At 53.3% G+C, this 20,493-nt stretch overlaps 2 protein-coding genes across 2 annotated transcripts in view; one reads left to right on the forward strand and one right to left on the reverse strand.

Annotated features, from left to right (window-relative positions):
* Positions 1–6,666, reverse strand: part of SETD1A (SET domain containing 1A, histone lysine methyltransferase) — a 59,144-nt gene extending 52,478 nt beyond the window's left edge. Inside the window, 1 exon segment of the mRNA XM_075319840.1 lies at positions 5,384–6,666. Within this exon segment, the coding sequence (XP_075175955.1) occupies positions 5,384–6,666 (1,283 nt within the window).
* A 1,134-nt stretch (positions 6,667–7,800) lies between these two features.
* FBXL19 (F-box and leucine rich repeat protein 19) lies at positions 7,801–20,204 on the forward strand. The gene is made up of 11 exons (XM_075318618.1): positions 7,801–8,320; positions 8,392–8,589; positions 8,667–8,810; positions 10,963–11,049; positions 11,175–11,339; positions 11,509–11,541; positions 12,986–13,629; positions 15,213–15,376; positions 17,032–17,196; positions 19,292–19,510; positions 19,590–20,204. Exons 2-11 carry the CDS (start codon positions 8,422–8,424, stop codon positions 19,778–19,780), a joined length of 1,980 nt encoding a protein of 659 aa, XP_075174733.1. The 5' UTR covers positions 7,801–8,320; positions 8,392–8,421; the 3' UTR covers positions 19,781–20,204.
* Positions 20,205–20,493: the final 289 nt, after the last annotated feature.

Raw genomic sequence — 20,493 nt, forward strand, 5'->3', positions numbered from 1 at the left:
CTTCCCCCGGATCCTCTGTGTCTCAGTAACGCCGCTTGCATCCACCATCCGCACTTTCGCCGCAGCACGGCCCTTTTCGTCTCGGACCTTTCGCTCTCCTCTGAATTATTCCGTCAGCTTCTCCGCTACTTTCTGCTCGCTCGGCAGTCATGCATCCTCCTGCCGGAAGCCTCGGTAATTAATATATCAGCATTTACATTAATAACGAATCTGCGGACCCAGAAATAGTTTTACATGCTCCGCTCAACTCTCTGCGCACTTTCCAAACCAGAATGTAGAAATCCACTTCTTTTTTTATTTCCCCATTCAGCGTCTTTTCTGGACAAATTCACAGAGATAAAGCGGCCACTGAATAAATCCTTATTAATTTTTGGACATTTCCTATCCTTTATGTGACGAATCTGCAGCGTGGGACGCAATAATAAACGGTGACACTGAGGAGGGAGCCGCGGCGGGCTCGTACCATAGAGTCCAGGGCCGCTGGAGCAGAGCGCCGCCACTCACAAACTATATGAATACAGATTTTCATTTCTCAAGAATAACTTTATTTGACATTTAATGGTGAACAATATTACAGTAAATACACACATAAATAATGAAGGGGAGCAAACATATTTATTGCTATAAATGAACTATTGTGCCTGGTGGGCGCGTATCCCACAGATATTTACATCTTATTTTGACAATTCCATACTTTTATCTATTTTTCCTTTAAGTTGCCATGGTAACATCCTTCATTAAGGCCCTTCCTCTAAGTCCTTGACCTCTGGCCTATATGAGCCTGAGATAATTTAATAGGCAGATGAAAGATTCCAAATGTCACCGACCCGCGTTCACGTAACCGCGGCGCCTGCCTTTGTTTTATACGTCAAATGTATCCATAGGGCGCCATTTACTCGTCAGAAGCCAAAATAGCGGCCCTTTCCCCCCATTTTTGGCCTTTTTTGCGGTATCGGACGTGATAATAGACGACACTACTGTATTCCATACAATGGTTTACAGTAAAATGGCGCAGCTTGCTCGTTATACGTATCTATGGGCGATATGTTCGAACGCTTCCATCCAGCATAGGCCTGAAACGTGACGTAGACTTAGTCGGAAGAGCAGGACGCCTTGTTCTGGCGGAGTTCACACTGTAATGTAGGTTTAGCAGCTTTTTTATTACAGCTGCAGTTTGTGCCTCAGAGCTGAACTCCATACTGAAAAATTGACAGAAAGGTGCAGCCATTTTGGATCATTAAAGGAGAAACCTGACTCCTCTGATATTCGTGTCGGGAGATAAGTGCTGCCGGTGACGTGAGGTGTACAAATATCTGTCAGGTTGTGGCAGCTAATGCCGCCATATCTGTAGACACAACGTCAACGGCAATGCCTAAGGATACTAGAAACTCCAGCGCCACTACGGCATTTATCAAAACTCAACGTGTGAACACGGCCTCATGTGGACTCATCTAACTAGAAATATACAAGAATTAAAACCGTGTTTTGTTTTCTTTTTTGGTTGTTTTTATAAGATCATGAGTCTTTATTATGCTGTTGTGATGGAAATTTGAGTTTTTTCAGTGCTGCAGCTATATATATATATATATATATATATATATATATATATATATATATATATATATATATATATATATATATCTTTATATTACATTTATTTTTTTCATATATTTTATTTTTTTAGTTTTATGCCTGATTTTTTTTTTCTGTTGCCAATATCGGAGGTTGGGAAAATAAATGTCTGTTTTTTCACTTTTATTTATTTTTATGACCGCTGAAATATATTTTTTAGGAAAATCAATTTTTATTGAAATCAAGAACAGTCAAATCACATACAATCGTTGTCATGTCATATGCTGGTATTACAAATAACAATTCTAATATTAAATATATTTTTTAATTTTATTTTTATGACTTGTGAAATATATTTTTATTTTTTTGGACCCATTTTTAGCTTATTTCTTTTTTTGACAGGTGCTGGCTAGTAATAGTGATTTAATCTTGTTGTTAAACTTCCCTCCCATAAGGTCATAACAGACATTGGTGCATTTTTGATCATTCCATTTATTTGTATTTGTTTTCTCAGTGGGGAGTCTGGCTGTGTCTGACGCCATCTCCTTGCTTTCCATGCTGCTGCTTACAATCCTATGATATCTTAGAACCTCTTTGCAGAGTAATACGCCGACCGGATGGACGTTTATAGGTGGATTGCAAGTAGTTAAAAGGAACCTGTCACCTCTCGAAACGTTACTTATGTGCAGCTATAGGTTTATATTATACTGTGAGCGGCGGCGGTTCTGAGCACGGCCCCGACACTTTGATTGACAGCTGGCTGTGCAGAGTCATCTGTCACTCAAGATTATCGGGTGTGAGTATACTGTCACTCAAAGTATACTGATGTGGTGATCAAGGTAGACGGGATATCCAGCAGACACGAACCAGGACTCTTCGAGATAGAGAATAAGGACATACAGTCCAAATGATGTCCTTGTGTTATCTTTTTCCCACTGGATTTTAACATGGATCTGAGATACGGAAGGAACTTTTAATATTTCTTGAATAAAATTCCTGGTTTTAATCATGATCCGAACGTGTCTACCGGATATCCGGTCTACCTTGCTCTTGTGAGTGCCTGCCTGCTCTACTATGTCCGTGCACCGTCCGGTCTGGGTGATTTCCTGAGGATTGGGTGAATTGTTTCTATTTGATGCGGTGATCAGTGGTAGTAATCGCCTCATGTACTCCCCCATGATGGAGAGCGGCTCCTGGGGGGAAATAAGTTAATTTTCTCCCATCCACCTCTGAAAAGGAGAAAAAATGCCCCACTCCCAAAATGTCCTCCCCCTACCCCTGGATGTCCATCCGGAGGCCAGGCTCCATGTACTGATGAGGTATCCCAGTGTCACACCATTGCTGGGAATTCCACTGGCTCCCAGGAGTTTTGCCAATTCTTCCGGGAGGTGCTTCCTTTTTTCCCAAAAACCTTTAAGTGAAATTTTTCACACTCCCCACTCTTCATTTTCCCTCTGAAATGGCCGGCAGCAGTGGTGCGGGAGCGCCGCGGTATATAGGGACTGTGAGTCAGGGCTGCAGTGATAAAATTGTTAAAAATGTATTAAAAAAAAAAACTTGACGTTTAAGCAGAAAAAGATAAAGATGTACATGAGCCAATTTTTTTCCATTTTTTGTCAGTTTTTGCTGTCAGCCTGTCATGAAGGGGGTGGAGGGAGCGCAAATCAATTAATCTCAGATGCAATTCACATGCAGATTTTATTTTTTTGGAAATCCATTTACAGAAATGACAAGTTTTTATCCACAAATTGGACAATAATCAGACTTTTTTTATTGTATTATTTTTTTTTTTAGACTGGTTGAGTGAAGCAGATGCCGGTGATTCCTAAATCCGCCTGTGTGAATGGCCCCACGGGGTCAGAGTTCCCGCTCTGGGTTAGCAGAGTAAATGGAAGTCGACGTGACAGCCTCAACTTCTGACAATCAGGTTTTGATTTTTCTAAAATGTAAGAATTATTGATAACGTGGACCCTAATGGGATGGATTGCAGCAGTGATCCCCGAGTGCCGCAGCCGCATCTGGACAGTCACCGGGTCTCATCAGCCTGACCTGTTTTAAAGGGGTTGTCCATCTTTGGGGGGTGGATGCAAAATGCATCTATTTATTTAGAATTATGCATTTTGGGCTATGAAGTTACTTTTACTATTGGGTTTAATTAACATCATTGCACGGTTTGCCTTCTATAGCCTCCATATTGCACTGTTTGTCTTCTATACCTCCATATTGCACTTGTGGCGCCCTGGACAAGCCAGGACGTCACAGGTACTGCAACAACACACCCCACACCCCGGTTAGGCACATCAGTCACACACAAATCCTTGTTGCCTCCCTCCAGGGGCTGATGACCACACCAGGTGGGGTGGAGCCAGGCAGTTGGCCCCACCCACTGAGGAGTTCACAGTCCTGGAGGCGGGAAAGGAAGGCAGTTGAGTTAGGCTAGTTTCACACTTGCGCTATTTTGACGGAAACGGAATCCGTCACTAATGTAGTACAGGTAAAATATATCTTTGTACCGTGTTAGCCAGTAGAGATAAAAAAATTGTTTAAAAGAACAGAGTCCTCAGTGGTTGATACCTTTTAATGGCTAACTGAAAAGATGGTAATAATTATTACCATCTTTTCAGTTAGCCATTAAAAGGTATCAACCACTGAGGACTCTGTTCTTTTAAACAATTTTTTTAATGTAGTACAGTTCATTTATTTACAGTGGAAGCGCGACATCATGTGGACACAAGCGGGTACTGCATGACACACACACACGCCATAGTAACGCGCTTCCACTGTAAATAAATGAACTGTACTACATTAGTGACAGATTCAGTTTGCGTCAAAATAGCGCAAGTGTGAAACTAGCCTTAGGGAGAGTGAAGTGGAAGGAGTAAGTGGCAGTAGAGGAGCAGTCTGACCGTGTCCGGGTACGTGGCCCGGGCACATACAGCAAGGTTGGCAGATGGTGGTGACCGTCTACAGGAGGGGTCGATCGACGCGGAACCGGGACCGGGGACGGGCGGTGGCCCGCCGGTACCGAACCGGGGAGCGAAGAGAAGCCAGCACCATCCGGCAGGGCCTACGGACCCCGACCAGGCTAGGAGTCGACGTAAAACCAGTCAAATCCGTCAGCGACGGGAACCTCCGGGGTTTCCCAGCAGCAAAGACCCGACTGAAGGCAACCGCTCAACCGTGAAGGGAAATACAGTCACCGCCAAGGCTACAGTTCCCAGGGCCAGAGCCTGCGGGCAAAAGGGGCTCCCTCGGCATCTATCCATGCTGGGGAGCGGGTTACCGGTGGGAAGCCATCGGGCCGAAAACACACTACAGGTGCAGGGAAAGTCAGTCACCGCCAACCTACCGTGAGTGACCACCGCAGCTGGCTGCAGAACCCGTCATCCAGCCGTTTGTTTGACCAGACACTCCGTATATGTTATTGGCTGAGTGAGTACCACCGTGCTGTCTGGCACCGCGCTGCCCCCGCGACCTTGCACCTCACCAAACCCTGCCATCCACTTTCCAGTTACCCTCACCGGGCCCTGGGACCACCAAACCCCCCCCCCTACCCACGGAGGGGAGAGAAACATCTCGGCTGCTCCCTGTCATCGCTCCCGGGATCCCCGTCCAGAGCAGCGGTGGTGTCCCAACCTCACCACAACCCGTGGGTGGCGTCACAAACCAAATTCACAAACCAAACCAACCCCTTTCACTCACGGGCGAGGAGCGCCACTCGAGTCCTCGGATCACCGCTCGAGCCACCGAGCAGCAGCCGGACCCGAGCTGCGAGCGCGGTCGAGCAGCACACCCCCCGCCCGCGACACACTGTTTGCCTTCTATAGCCTCCATATTGCACTGTTTGTCTTCTATAGCCTCCATATTGCACTGTTTGTCTTCTATAGCCTCCATATTGCACTGTTTGCCTTCCATAGCCTCCATATTGCACTGTTTGCCTTCCATAGCCTCCATATTGCACTGTTTGCCTTCCATAGCCTCCATATTGCACTGTTTGTCTTCTATAGCCTCCATATTGCACTGTTTGCCTTCCATCGCCTCCATATTGCACTGTTTGCCTTCTATAGCCTCCATACTGCACGGTTTGTCTTCTATAGCCTCCATATTGCACGGTGTGCCTTCCATAGCCTCCATATTGCACTGTTTGTCTTCTATAGCCTCCATATTGAACGGTTTGCCTTCTATAGCCTCCATATTGCACGGTTTGTCTTCTATAGCCTCCATATTGCACTGTTTGTCTTCTATAGCCTCCATACTGCACTGTTTGTCTTCTATAGCCTCCATATTGCACGGTTTGTCTTCTATAGCCTCCATATTGCACTGTTTGTCTTCTATAGCCTCCATACTGCACTGTTTGCCTTCCATAGCCTCCATATTGCACTGTTTGTCTTCTATAGCCTCCATATTGCACTGTTTGCCTTCCATAGCCTCCATATTGCACTGTTTGCCTTCCATAGCCTCCATATTGCACTGTTTGCCTTCTATAGCCTCCATATTGCACTGTTTGTCTTCTATAGCCTCCATATTGCACGGTTTGCCTTCTATAGCCTCCATATTGCACGGTTTGTCTTCTATAGCCTCCATATTGCACGGTTTGTCTTCTATAGCCTCCATATTGCACGGTTTGCCTTCTATAGCCTCCATATTGCACGGTTTGCCTTCTATAGCCTCCATATTGCACTGTTTGTCTTCTATAGCCTCCATATTGCACTGTTTGTCTTCTATAGCCTCCATATTGCACGGTTTGCCTTCTATAGCCTCCATATTGCACGGTTTGTCTTCTATAGCCTCCATATTGCACTGTTTGTCTTCTATAGCCTCCATATTGCACTGTTTGCCTTCCATAGCCTCCATATTGCACTGTTTGCCTTCTATAGCCTCCATATTGCACTGTTTGTCTTCTATAGCCTCCATATTGCACGGTTTGCCTTCTATAGCCTCCATATTGCACGGTTTGTCTTCTATAGCCTCCATATTGCACTGTTTGTCTTCTATAGCCTCCATATTGCACTGTTTGCCTTCCATAGCCTCCATATTGCACTGTTTGCCTTCTATAGCCTCCATATTGCACTGTTTGTCTTCTATAGCCTCCATATTGCACTGTAGAATGAGTTATCTGAGAGTCCGTCAGTGCGTTTCGATCTGACGGGAGTTTGTAAGGCTCGGTTTATACGGGCTCACGTCAGTGGCTCCATCTTGGCTCACAGTCGCAGCGGATCGATTGATATCTGGGTACAATGTGGTGCAGTCCTGACTTTGGCTCTGGTTTTTCCAGGCCCCCCTCAGCTGACTCATGTAACCCCCTGATTGTGCCTGGCTGTGGAGCCACTGATTTATGACCACATTAAAGAGCCAAACATTGCAACATTTGTAATGAATACCGAATTGCAAAAATAATTTTTCTGCTAATGCCAAATACATGAATTTGGGAGGAAAAAAATGTTTCCAGATATGGACAACCCCTTTAAATGCTTTGAAATTAATGTGAAAAGCCTATAAAGTCTAGATCATGAAGCAGTGCTGCAGTGTAAAGCATGGCAGAAGGACCTTAGGCTTCTCTAACATGAGGAAACGCTGAAATACAACTGGTCACCACGAAAAATTAACTCTTTATTGAAAGCAAACAAAATACCTGCCATACCGTCACCCCAACAACCAATCCAATCGCTCATTCCCTCTATATTTGGAGGAAAATGGGAATGCGGTTGCTATGGGCAACAATTTTCAGCTTTTATTCGTTGCTATGAACAACTGTATTTTACACCCCTAGCAACCAAATCACAACTATTATTAGACCAGTTACCATAATTTACAGTACGGTTGCTATGGGCAACGACTTTAATTTTTGGGCCTGTTTACCGGGTTCTCAAACTTTCTCCCACCCTGTGGCCGTCATGACCCATTTACTGAAAACAAAAATTAGGAAAAATGAACCCTTGTCCGACACCATGAAAATAATCCCTAGTTGCACCAATCTTCATGGTCACATTGACCCCATGGTGCCAGACAAGGGATAAGAGAGAAATTTAAAAAAAAAGAACTACATTTCCCGTCATCCCTCACTGCCCGGAAGTCGGACACTTCCTTTTCCTCCTCGCATCCCCCCCTCCCAAGACTACATTTCCACGCGTCCTCCGCGGCCATCCCGCCGCCGCCATCTTGGTTGTGGTCCCGCGCGCTTCCGCCTTTCCATAGAACAAAAGAGGACTGAAGGCCTGGGAAAGACTACACTTCCCGGCGTGCCGCGCGGCTCTGTGGGCGGGAGCTGTAGCCTTTCCCACTGGGCGGCCATGTTGGATGTGGTATTGTTGTGAGTGTGAATGTGAGGGGAAGGCAGGCAGGGGACTGGGGGCAGCTGGTTTAGGGCCCATTTTCGGGAATCAGGGGCCCCTCAGGGATTGAGTCCGCGCTGCTAGGATAGCAGGAGGGCCTGGTGTGAGGAGATGGGGCAGCCATAGAGGGAGGAGCCGGGTACTGCAGCCCTGTGCAGGGAGGAGAGGGGCAGACCCGCCTGGGGGGCAGCTGCTCCTGTGGGGCTCATCTCTGGGGGTCTGGATTATTGGGGCACACACCCCTTTCCTGGAGGATGCTGGGACATTAGTGGGCGGGGGACCTGTGAGACTCAGTAGTGGGGCATGGCCCCCTCCCCCGTGTAGCATGGTGGGCCGGCATCACCAATAGCCCCCCCAGAAGACCCCCGGATTGTGATCATGAGCCGCGGGCAGGCTCGGTCAGCCGCGAGGAGCAGGTGAGTCGCAGCCAACATGGCAGCCGGCGTGTTACCACGGCGCCCCGGCGCTAACGCTCTCCGTCCGGCAGGTGCGGGCGCAGCTGAGGCCTCGTCGGGAGATGTCGGGGAAGGGCCTGGGGGCTGCGCGGCGCAGGAGGACGCGCTGCCGGAAGTGCGAGGCCTGTGTGCGCAGCGAGTGCGGGGAGTGCAACTTCTGCAAGGACATGAAGAAATTCGGGGGCCCCGGACGCATGAAGCAGTCCTGCCTGAAGAGGCAGTGCACGGCGGTAAGGAGCGGGGGAGGGGGGCGCGCACCGCCGTCCTCACCGCGAGGACCCCGCTGACCGATTCATTCCCTCCACAGCCCGTCCTGCCGCACACCGCCGTCTGCCTCCTCTGCGGGGATGCCGGGAAGGAGGACACCGCGCAGGACGAGGAGCAGAAGTTCAACCTGTCCCTCATGGAGTGCACCATCTGCAACGAGATCGTCCACCCCGGCTGCATCAAGGTACGAGCGCCACAGGCAAAAGTATTCACACCCCAGCCATTACTCTGCTCTGCCCTGTACTGGACAGAGTCATCCTGATTGGGCGTGATCCAGTGATCACTTCCTGTTCCTCTGGGATCTGATGAGTTTTATCCTCGCCTGATGTCGCTAACGAGAGGCCGGGGTCATTACATCAAGTGCTGGACACAGGAGGGTGGTCTGTGAGGAGCGCTGCTCTGGAAGATGAAGCCCCATCAATGTGAGGCTGAGTGCATTACATGAAGCGCTGGCCACAGGTGGGTATCCTGTAAGGAGTGCTGCTCCGGGAGGTGAAGCACCACTAATGTGAGGCCGGGGTCGTTAGATGAGGAGCGCTGCTCTGGGAGGGGAAGCACCACTAATGTGAGTCCAGGGTCATTAGATGAGGAGCGCTGCTCCGGGAGGTGAAGCACCACTAATGTGAGGCCGGGGTCATTAGATGAGGAGCGGTGCTCCGGGAGGCGAATCTTCCGATGGCCCCAGAAAGTTTCTGCATTTTGCTAGTAGTTGTCAGTGGAGGAGGTGAGTGACACTGGATTGCGGTTGTACGGTTGATCACCGCGGTCTTTACATTTCGGGAGTTCCTCCCGTCTCTCCAGCCTTTGCGGTCAGTGGATGGACGCTCCTCATCTTTCCGTTTTTTGCGGTCAGTAGATGGCCGCTCCTCGTCTCTCCGGTCTTTGCGGTCGGTGGATGTCCGCTCCTCGTCTCTCCGGTCTTTGCGGTCGGTGGATGTCCGCTCCTCGTCTCTCCGGTCTTTGCGGTCGGTGGATGTCCGCTCCTCGTCTCTCCGGTCTTTGCGGTCGGTGGATGGCCGCTCCTCGTCTCTCCGGTCTTTGCGGTCGGTGGATGGACGCTCCTCGTCTCTCCGGTCTTTGCGGTCGGTGGATGGACGCTCCTCGTCTCTCCGGTCTTTGCGGTCGGTGGATGGACGCTCCTCGTCTCTCTGGTCTTTGCGGTCGGTGGATGGACGCTCCTCGTCTCTCTGGTCTTTGCGGTCGGTGGATGGACGCTCCTCGTCTCTCTGGTCTTTGCGGTCGGTGGATGGACGCTCCTCGTCTCTCTGGTCTTTGCGGTCGGTGGATGGACGCTCCTCGTCTCTCTGGTCTTTGCGGTCGGTGGATGGCCGCTCCTCGTCTTTGCGGTCGGTGGATGGCCGCTCCTCGTCTCTCCGGTCTTTGCGGTTGGTGGATGGCCGCTCCTCGTCTCTCCGGTCTTTGCGGTTGGTGGATGGCCGCTCCTCGTCCCTCCGGTCTTTGCGGTCGGTGGATGGCCGCGCCTCGTCTCTCCGGTCTTTGCGGTCGGTGGATGGACGCTCCTCGTCTCTCCGGTCTTTGCGGTCGGTGGATGGACGCTCCTCGTCTCTCTGGTCTTTGCGGTCGGTGGATGGACGCTCCTCGTCTCTCTGGTCTTTGCGGTCGGTGGATGGCCGCTCCTCGTCTCTCTGGTCTTTGCGGTCGGTGGATGGCCGCTCCTCGTCTTTGCGGTCGGTGGATGGCCACGCCTCGTCTCTCCGGTCTTTGCGGTCGGTGGATGGCCGCTCCTCGTCTCTCCGGTCTTTGCGGTTGGTGGATGGCCGCTCCTCGTCCCTCCGGTCTTTGCGGTCGGTGGATGGCCGCGCCTCGTCTCTCCGGTCTTTGCGGTCGGTGGATGGCCGCGCCTCGTCTCTCCGGTCTTTGCGGTCGGTGGATGGCCGCTCCTCGTCTCTCCGGTCTTTGCGGTCGGTGGATGGCCGCTCCTCGTCCCTCCGGTCTTTGCGGTCGGTGGATGGCCGCGCCTCGTCTCTCTGGTCTTTGCGGTCGGTGGATGGACGCTCCTCGTCTCTCTGGTCTTTGCGGTCGGTGGATGGCCGCTCCTCGTCTCTCTGGTCTTTGCGGTCGGTGGATGGCCGCTCCTCGTCTTTGCGGTCGGTGGATGGCCGCTCCTCGTCTCTCCGGTCTTTGCGGTTGGTGGATGGCCGCTCCTCGTCTCTCCGGTCTTTGCGGTTGGTGGATGGCCGCTCCTCGTCCCTCCGGTCTTTGCGGTCGGTGGATGGCCGCGCCTCGTCTCTCCGGTCTTTGCGGTCGGTGGATGGCCGCGCCTCGTTTCTCGGCAGGATCAGCGTCGCTCAGTGACGCCTCTTTTCTCTCCTCAGATGGGTAAAGCTGAAGCCGTCATCGACACGGAAATCCCCAACTGCTGGGAGTGTCCACGCTGCGTGAGAGAAGGCCGCACGTGTAAGGTAAGGGTGTGCGGGGGAAGGGCCTGGGCAAGTGGGGGCATGTGTAAGGGGTGAGGACCGATTATTCGGACTGTCCGATACTCCGGCACGTTGGCGCTCTGTCATCCGCTCTCGCTCTCCCGCAGGATCCGTTGGATGGTTCCGGTAAACGGCGCTTGGACAACAGAGAAGAAGCCGTGCGGTGGAAACTGACAGACGACCCGGCCCCCGGGAAGAAGAAGCCCCCCGACGACAACCAGGGGCACAAGAGGAAGAAGGAGCCGGTGCAGGAAGCGGGCGTCAAGAAGAAGGTGACGCGGCTCTCATGGGTCATCTCAGTCTCCCTCCCCCTTCCATATCTCTGTGCACGGTCACTGCGGGGGACGGCTCCGCACCATTGTTTGCTGTCTGCTCTCTGTTTCCTGGATGTTTGTGGTTTGTATTTTTGTGTTTTTTTTTAATACTTGATCATTTTTGCAGGTGAAATCAGAGAAGGATAAGAAGATCAAAAAGGTGCGTCCGGCGCACAGCCGCCATGTTTGTGCTCACCATTTCCCCTCTGAACTCTCGCTTTCTCTCCCCTCCGGCACGTAGCCGCCATGTTTGTGCTCACCGTTTTCCCCTCTGTTTGTCCGCTTTCTTTCCCCTCCGGCACGTAGCCGCCATGTTTGTTTGCCATTTGCCCTCTGATTGCTCGCTTTCTCTTCAACACGCAGCCGCCATGTTTGTGTTCGCCATTTCCCCTCTGACCGTCCGCTTTCTCTTCCCTCCGACACGTAGCAGCCATGTCTTGTGCTCTGTTTTCCCCGTCTGATTGTCCGCTCTTCCCTCCGGCATTAGCCGCCATGTTTGTGTTCGCCATTTCCCCTTTGATCGCCCTCTTTCTTTTCCCTCTGGCATGTAGCCGCCATGTTTGTGCTCTGATTCCCCTCTGATCGCAGCACTGATCGCTCGCTTTCTCTTCCCTCCGGCACGTAGCAGCCATGTCTTGTGCTCTGATTGCCCGCTCTTCCCCCGCCCCCCCCCCCCCCCCAGCATGTAGCCGCCATGTTTGTGTTCGCCATTTCCCCTCTGATCCCAGTACTGATCGCCCGCTTTCTCCCTTGTCCGGCACGTAGCCGCCATGTTTGTGTTCGCCATTTCCCCTCTGACCGTCCGCTTTCTCTTCCCTCCGGCACATAGCCGCCATGTTTGTGCTTCCCGTTTTCCCTCTGATTGCTCGCTTTCTCTTCCCTCCGGCATGTAGCAGCCATGTCTTGTGCTCTGATTGCCTGCTCTTCCCTCCGGCATGTAGCCGCCATGTTTGTGTTCGCCATTTCCCCTTTGATCGCAGTACTGATTGCCCGCTTTCTCCCTTGTCCAGCACGTAGCCGCCATGTTTATGCTCTGCATTTCCCCTCTGATCGCCCGCTTTCTCTCCCCTCCGGCATGTAGCCGCCATGTTTGTGTTCGCCATTTCCCCTCTGATCCCAGCACTGATCGCCCACTTTCCCCCTTGTCCAGCACGTAGCCGCCATGTTTGTGTTCGCCATATCCCCTCTGACCGTCCGCTTTCTCTTCATTCCGGCACGTAGCAGCCATGTTTGTGCTCTCTTTTCCCGGTCTGATTGCCCGCTCTTCCCTCCAGCACGTAGCCGCCATGTTTGTGCTCACCGTTTCCCCTGCTGATTGCTCGCTTTCTCTTCCCTCCGGCATGCAGCCGCCATTTCCCCCTCTGATCACAGTACTGCCCGCCCGCTCTTTCCTCCGGCACGTAGCAGCCATGTTTGTGTTCACCGTTTCCCCTCTGACCGCCCGCTCTTTCCTCCGGCACGTAGCAGCCATGTTTGTGTTCACCATTTCCCCCTCTGATTGCTCGCTTTCTCTTCCCTCCGGCACGTAGCAGCCGCCATGTTTGTGCTCACCATTCCCCCTCTGATCGCAGTACTGACCGCCCGCTTTCTCCCCTGTCCGGCAGGAACCACAGGTGCCCTCAGAGCCGGTTCCGATGACGGATCGCTCCCACCAGCGCGAGAAGATCGAGCGCTTCAAGCAGATGTGCCAGATGTTGGAGCGGGCGCGGAGCAGCACCTCCAGCTCCAGCTCGGACTCAGACTCTGACTCCGACTCCAAAGCTTCCCGGGGGAGCAGCGACACGGGAGAGGGGGGTGAGGGCCGATCGTCCCGGATCAGCTTCAGCACCAGCTCGGAGGAGGACGAGGAGGGAGGCGGGGGAGGGGGCTCAGCTGCCGACGGGCAGAACGGCACCAGAAACGGCAAACAGAAGTCTCCCCGAGGAAACGGCAGGGAGAAGGAGAACCGGAGAGGAGGGTGCGGCGCGGCCGTCAGGAAAGCCACGTGTGGGCGGAACGCTGTGCAGGCCCTGTCCAGGACTCAGATACTCAAGAGGCCGCTGGTGCCCTCTCCGCCTAAACCTCCCCCCCTCCAGCTAGAGAGACACGTGGTACGACCTCCTCCCCACAGCCCCGAGCCGGACTCCCTGCCCCTGGACAGTGGAACGGACCATGTCATGCAGAGGGGGGTCTGGCTCGCTGTTTTTAGACATTTGGGACAAAAAGAGCTTTGTGTCTGTATGCGGGTGTGTCGGACCTGGAACCGGTGGTAAGAGCGGGCATGGACCGGGGAAGCCCTGTACACAATGTCACAGCCCCAATATTATCAGTGAACGATGGCGGCAGCGTGTAATCATCCAGCGCTCGGGCGTCGAGCGCCTCCTAGTGGCCGTAATAATACCGCGTTCTGCATAATGACCGGGTGTGATGGCGGCAACAATGTGACCTCACTGCCACGGGGGAGGCCCGAGCAATGGAGTAATCATGTATTGTACTCCAGAGCTGAAATCTCCCTGCACTCTCTGCTTCTTCACTGTCTGCACAAAGCTTTATCTGGTAATGTAATGTATGTACACAGTGACTGCACCAGCAGAATAGTGAGTGCAGCTCTGGAGTATAATACAGGAGGTAACTCAGGATCAGTAATGTATGTACAGCGTGACTGCACCAGCAGAATAGTGAGTGCAGCTCTTGGGTATAATACAGAAGGTAACTCAGGATCAGTAATGTAATGTATGTACACAGTGACTGCACCAGCAGAATAGTGAGTGCAGCTCTGGGGTATAATACAGGAGGTAACTCAGGATCAGTAATGTATGTACAGCGTGACTGCACCAGCAGAATAGTGAGTGCAGCTCTGGAGTATAATACAGGAGGTAACTCAGGATCAGTAATGTAATGTACATAGTGACTGCACCAGCAGAATAGTGAGTGCAGCTCTGGGGTATAATACAGGAGGTAACTCAGGATCAGTAATGTATGTACACAGTGACTGCACCAGCAGAATAGTGAGTGCAGCTCTGGAGTATAATACAGGAGGTAACTCAGGATCAGTAATGTAATGTATGTACACAGTGACTACACCAGCAGAATAGTGAGAGCAGCTCTGGAGTATAATACAGGATGTAACTCAGGATCAGTAATGTAATGTATGTACATAGTGACTGCACCAGCAGAATAGTGAGTGCAGCTCTGGAGTATAATACAGGAGGTAACTCAGGATCAGTAATGTAATGTACATAGTGACTGCACCAGCAGAATAGTGAGTGCAGCTCTGGAGTATAATATATATATACTCGGTGGCTCTATCTTGCCTTTGTGGGGTGTTTGGTCTTCGCTCCTGTATCCTCTGCAGTGTATATAAGTAGCTAGGACCAGTATAGTTGCATTATTCCTGCAGCCCCCACTAGAGGGCGCTCCCTGCACACATCATACTCTGAACTTAAAGGGATATTCCTCTCCCAATATGTGGTAATATTAGTAAATCCGTGCAGTTAGACATGTAGTATAGTTCTCCTGATATAGCCATGTCTCTTCCCTCATGTGCAGGGCACTGCAGAAGCTGTATCCATGGCTGACCAGTTGCTAGTGGCTGTAACCATGGTTACCTAAGCTGCAATGCCCTGCTCATGAGGTAAGTGACTGTATCAGGACTATACTACTTTTCTAATTGCAGGAATTTGCTAATATTCCACCAGTCCATATTCTAGTGATCTGCAGGGGGCGCCCTCTGGTGGTGGCTGTACAGAATATCATGTGTTGTGTGGACCCTCCCTGGGATCACACCCCTGTCGTCGCCCGTGGTCCTTTTTCCTGCGGTCTCCTCTTCTGATTTTTCGGCTGTGATTTCAGGTGTTGTGATCGGCAGCTCTGGACGTCCATCGACCTGAGCCGCAGGAAATCCATCACCCCTCCTATGCTGAGTGGAATAGTCCGGAGGCAGCCGGTCAGACTGGACCTGAGCTGGACCAATATCTCCGAAAAACAGCTGACGTGGCTGATCCACCGACTGCAGGGTGAGCGGGGGACGGGGGAGGGACGGATTATGGGGGGCATTGTGAGGTTGGGGGATGATGGGGGCAGTTGTTGTGTGCAAATGAGTATAATGGGGGGAGAAGGAATCTGCTGCTGCTTGGATGAGGGGCAGTAAGAATAATAGGGGGGATGTGTGGGGGGAGTGTGGGTACTGGACTGTAAAGGCAAACAGTGATTAGGTCAGGGGTGTACTAGGCTGCAGGAATGGGCAGTGCGGGGGGGGGGCTAGTGTCAGTGGGCAATGTGCTGGGGTTGTGTGGGCTTTGGGAGGGAGCAGTGCTTGTGGGGGGAGAGTGCCGGGGCCAGGGGGGTGAGCCATGTTCGAGGAGGAAGTGGGGGGGATTGGGGTAGTCAGATGAGCAGTGCTGGGGGAGTTGTTTGAGGGAGTGTTAGTGAGCCGTGGGGGTGAGCAGTGCTGGGGGTAGTGGGCTGTGGGGGTGAGCTGGGGGGGGATAGTGGCTATGGGGGTGAGCAGTGCTGGGGGGTAGTGGGCTGGGGGTGAGCAGTGCTGGGGGTAGTGGGCTGTGGGGGATAGTGGCTATGGGGGTGAGCTGTGCTGGGGGGTAGTGGGTTGGGAGTGAGCAGTGCTGGGGGTAGTGAGCTGGGGGGATAGTGGCTATGGGGGTGAGCTGTGCTGGGGGTAGTGGGCTGTGGGGGTGAGCTGGGGTGGATAGTGGCTATGGGGGTGAGCTGTGCTGGGGGGTAGTGGGTTGGGGGTGAGCAGTGCTGGGGGAAGTGAGCTGGGGGGGATAGTGGCTATGGGGGTGAGCTGGGTTGGGGGTGAGCAGTGCTGGGGGGGTAGTGGGTTGGGGTGAGCTGTGCTGGGGGTAGTGGGTTGGGGGTGAGCTGTGCTGGGGGTAGTGGGTTGGGGGTGAGCAGTGCTGGGGGTAGTGGGTTGGGGGTGAGCAGTGCTGGGGGTAGTGGGTTGGGGGTGAGCAGTGCTGGGGGTAGTGGGTTGGGGGTGAGCAGTGCTGGGGGTAGTGGGTTGGGGGTGGGCAGTGCTAGGGGGGTAGTGGGTTGGGGGTGAGCAGTGCTAGGGGGGTAGTGGGTTGGGGGTGAGCAGTGCTAGGGGGGTAGTGGGTTGGGGGTGAGCAGTGCTGGGGGGGTAGTGGGTTGGGGGTGAGCAATGCTGGGGGGGTAGTGGGTTGGGGGTGAGCAGTGCTGGGGGGTAGTGGGTTGGGGGTGAGCAGTGCTGGGGGGGTAGTGGGTTGGGGGTGAGCAGTGCTGGGGGGGTAGTGGGTTGGGGGTGAGCAGTTCTGGGGGGTAGTGGGTTGGGGGTGAGCAGTGCTGGGGGGTAGTGGGTTGGGGGTGAGCAGTGCTGGGGGTAGTGGGTTGGGGGTGAGCAGTGCTGGGGGGGTAGTGGGTTGGGGGTGAGCAGTGCTGGGGGGGTAGTGGGTTGGGGGTGAGCAGTGCTGGGGGGGTAGTGGGTTGGGGGTGAGCAGTGCTGGGGGGGTAGTGGGTTGGGGGTGAGCAGTGCTGGGGGGTAGTGGGTTGGGGGTGAGCAGTGCTGGGGGGTAGTGGGTTGGGGGTGAGCAGTGCTGGGGGTGAGCTGGGGGGGTAGTGGGTTGGGGGTGAGCCGTTCTGGGGACTCACTGATCCTTTCTGGGGACTCACTGATCCTTTCTCCCCTCCTCAGGACTGAAGGAGCTGCTGCTCGCCGGCTGCACGTGGCTGGCGGTCTCCTCCCTCTGGACCACCACATTCCCATGCCTGTCTTTACTTGACCTCGGCTGGGTACAAGGGATGAAAACCTCGCACCTCCGAGAGCTGCTCTCACCCCCCACCTCAGATGGCAAATTAGGTGAGGGCCCGATCATACAGAGCATTCCTGACACACTGCGCCAAAACCCCTGCGGAGACCCGGAGGGCGCCCCCTGCAGGCTGGAGTGGTATTGCAGTCATTGGGGTTGGTGATGGGCGAGCTCCGCTGTCCTCCGTACATGTGACTTCCATTACTCTGGGGTGTAGGACTCGCCCCCGGGCGGCGGCGCTCGCTCCTCACTTATTAGGATGTCTCTTTACCTCCGCTGTTGTGCCTGCACTACCTCATTATCTCCAGCAGGTGGCGGTGTGTGCACGGATCCCATCCTCCGTCATCACAGCTGGTGTCGGCCATTACTCCTGTAATCAGGAGCTTATATCAGGGCTGCGGGGTTATACGAGGGGCCGCGGAGACCGGCCGCACCAGGGACACCCTGCACAGGAGATGTGGGGGCAGGGAGGGGTCTACAAGCGCCAGTCACACCCAGCAGCCTCTCCCCAGCCGGAAATGGCTGATAACTGGGAGTAATAGATGGTAGTCACCTCCTGCAGTAATGGCTGACAATGGAGCAGGTGACATGTACACTGGCATGTGAAAGTTTGTGCACCCCTGGTCAGAATGACTGTGATTGTGAACAGCTAAACACTTGGAAGATGAAATGATCTGTAAAAGGCAGAAGATTACACACGATGGCTCCTGCATTTTAGGCAAAAAATTAATATTTTCATCTTTTAATTTTTAAGCTAACAAAACGATGCAAAAGTTTGTGCACCCTGAATGGTTGGTACCTACTAGCACCCCCTTTGTCAAGTATCACAGCTTGTAAATGCTTTTTATAGCAGCCAAGAGTCTTTCTAATCTTGTTTGAGGGATTTTCCTCTTCTTCCCTAGAGACATCTTCCAGTTCTGTGCGATTCCTGGCTCGTCTCCCGGTTCTGTGCGATTCCTGGCTCGTCTTCCGCTTCTGTGCGATTCCTGGCTCGTCTTCCGCTTCTGTGCGATTCCTGGCTCGTCTCCCGCTTCTGTGCGATTGCTGGCTCGTCTCCCGGTTCTGTGCGATTGCTGGCTCGTCTCCCGCTTCTGTGCGATTGCTGGCTCGTCTCCCGCTTCTGTGCGATTGCTGGCTCGTCTCCCGCTTCTGTGCGATTGCTGGCTCGTCTTCCGCTTCTGTGCGATTGCTGGCTCGTCTTCCGCTTCTGTGCGATTGCTGGCTCGTCTTCCGCTTCTGTGCGATTGCTGGCTCGTCTTCCGCTTCTGTGCGATTGCTGGCTCGTCTTCCGCTTCTGTGCGATTGCTGGCTCGTCTTCCGCTTCTGTGCGATTGCTGGCTCGTCTTCCGCTTCTGTGCGATTGCTGGCTCGTCTTCCGCTTCTGTGCGATTGCTGGCTCGTCTTCCGCTTCTGTGCGATTCCTGGCTCGTCTTCCGCTTCTGTGCGATTCCTGGCTCGTCTTCCGCTTCTGTGCGATTCCTGGCTCGTCTTCCGCTTCTGTGCGATTCCTGGCTCGTCTTCCGCTTCTGTGCGATTCCTGGCTCGTCTTCCGCTTCTGTGCGATTCCTGGCTCGTCTTCCGCTTCTGTGCGATTCCTGGCTCGTCTTCCGCTTCTGTGCGATTCCTGGCTCGTCTTCCGCTTCTGTGCGATTCCTGGCTCGTCTTCCGCTTCTGTGCGATTCCTGGCTCGTCTTCCGCTTCTGTGCGATTCCTGGCTCGTCTTCCGCTTCTGTGCGATTCCTGGCTCGTCTTCCGCTTCTGTGCGATTCCTGGCTCGTCTTCCGCTTCTGTGCGATTCCTGGCTCGTCTCCCGCTTCTGTGCGATTCCTGGCTCGTCTTCCGATTGTGTGAGATTCTTTGAGGTCTATCCACAGATTTTCTGTGCTGTTCAGGTCAGGGGACAGTGAGGCCATTGTAAACCTTCAGCTTGCTTCTTTTGAGGTTGTCTATTGTTGATAGGAATGTAAAGGAGATGAATCATCTGTAACTTTCTGTCTCTTAGAGATCATTCCAATGTTCACAATGACAGTAATTCTGACCAGGGGTGCCTAGACTTTTGCATGCCACTGTAGGTGTTGCTAGCACTGAGGGTGCTGCTTGCTGATTGTTTCCAGCCTTGCTGACTCCATTTTTCCCTGTTTTCAGCGGTGTCGGACCTCCGGGGCCGCCTACCCTCCCTGACAGAGCTGCATCTGTGCGGTCTGGAAATGGGGGACTCCGCCCTGCGCCTGCTGCTTCGTTACACTCCTCGTCTCCATTGCTTGGACCTAAGTCACTGCATCCACCTGACGGATCACGGGGTCCACATCCTGACCGCTGCCACCTCTCCGCTAAGGGACAGCCTGACTCACCTCAACCTCGCAGGTACCTCCTCCTCCCCTACATATCCATCGCTCCGCTGACCTCACCGCGTGATGACATCACCCTGTATTCTGTCCTGCAGGATGTAATCGACTGACGGACCAATCACTGGCCTTCTTCAAGCGCTGCCCCCACCTACGACACGTGGATCTGCGCTCCTGCCGCCTCCTCACCAGCGAGGGCTTTCAGCGTCTGCTCCAGGATCCACCTTCCGAATCCGAGGGGAAACCTTTCCAGTGCGCGGAGGAGCACGTGCTGAGCCGCGAGAGCTAGCAGCAGACACCTTGGCTCCTGTCAGAGCACTATTGCCCCCGGCAGGGGCTTTTCTACTGTATCTGCCTCCTTTCACCTGTCCATTTGGGTTTGACACCTGGATTTTGGTGAGGAGGTTGCACTGAACCTTCCCAGCCTTTCACTATTGTAATGCCAGTAGGTGGCAGCAGAGAGCTGCGCTCTTTTCTGGTATTACAGTGGTCATTGTACGGGGTGGAAACAGAACTTCCTACTAGCTCAGCCTGAGAACTGGGGTATAAACACTCTGGGGGGTGTTAACGTAAGGGTACCGACAGGCAAAACGGCCCCTCTCCAGCCCCTCCTGGGTGTTATCCTCCCGATCGCCTCCACATTGGTCACCGCTCACTCCATGGAGGAGGGAGGGGAGGTAGTTTTATACTTTATGGGCCTGTTAGTAACACATTCGGGGGGGGGGGGGTGGGCAAGAGGGGTGGGGGTGGTCTTGGTTTGGGATGTGGATCCGTCTCTGCAGGATGAGAGGAAGGGATCTGGGACTGAATAATGCCCGGTGGTGGATGGGCAGTGAATGTCATATTAACTGGGACAGGTTTCTGGGAAACTGGGTACAAATCTACAGGGCTTCAGGGTGCGGAGCGTCTCTCGTGATTTCCCCCCTCCCGTCCTGCTAGAGAGGCTTCTGATACTCTTCCGACCTGAGCGTCCGTAGCCTTTTTCTCAGGGTAAAGGGGGCG

The sequence above is a fragment of the Anomaloglossus baeobatrachus genome, chromosome 7 (assembly GCF_048569485.1).
Source record: "Anomaloglossus baeobatrachus isolate aAnoBae1 chromosome 7, aAnoBae1.hap1, whole genome shotgun sequence".
Lineage (NCBI taxonomy): Eukaryota > Metazoa > Chordata > Amphibia > Anura > Aromobatidae > Anomaloglossus > Anomaloglossus baeobatrachus.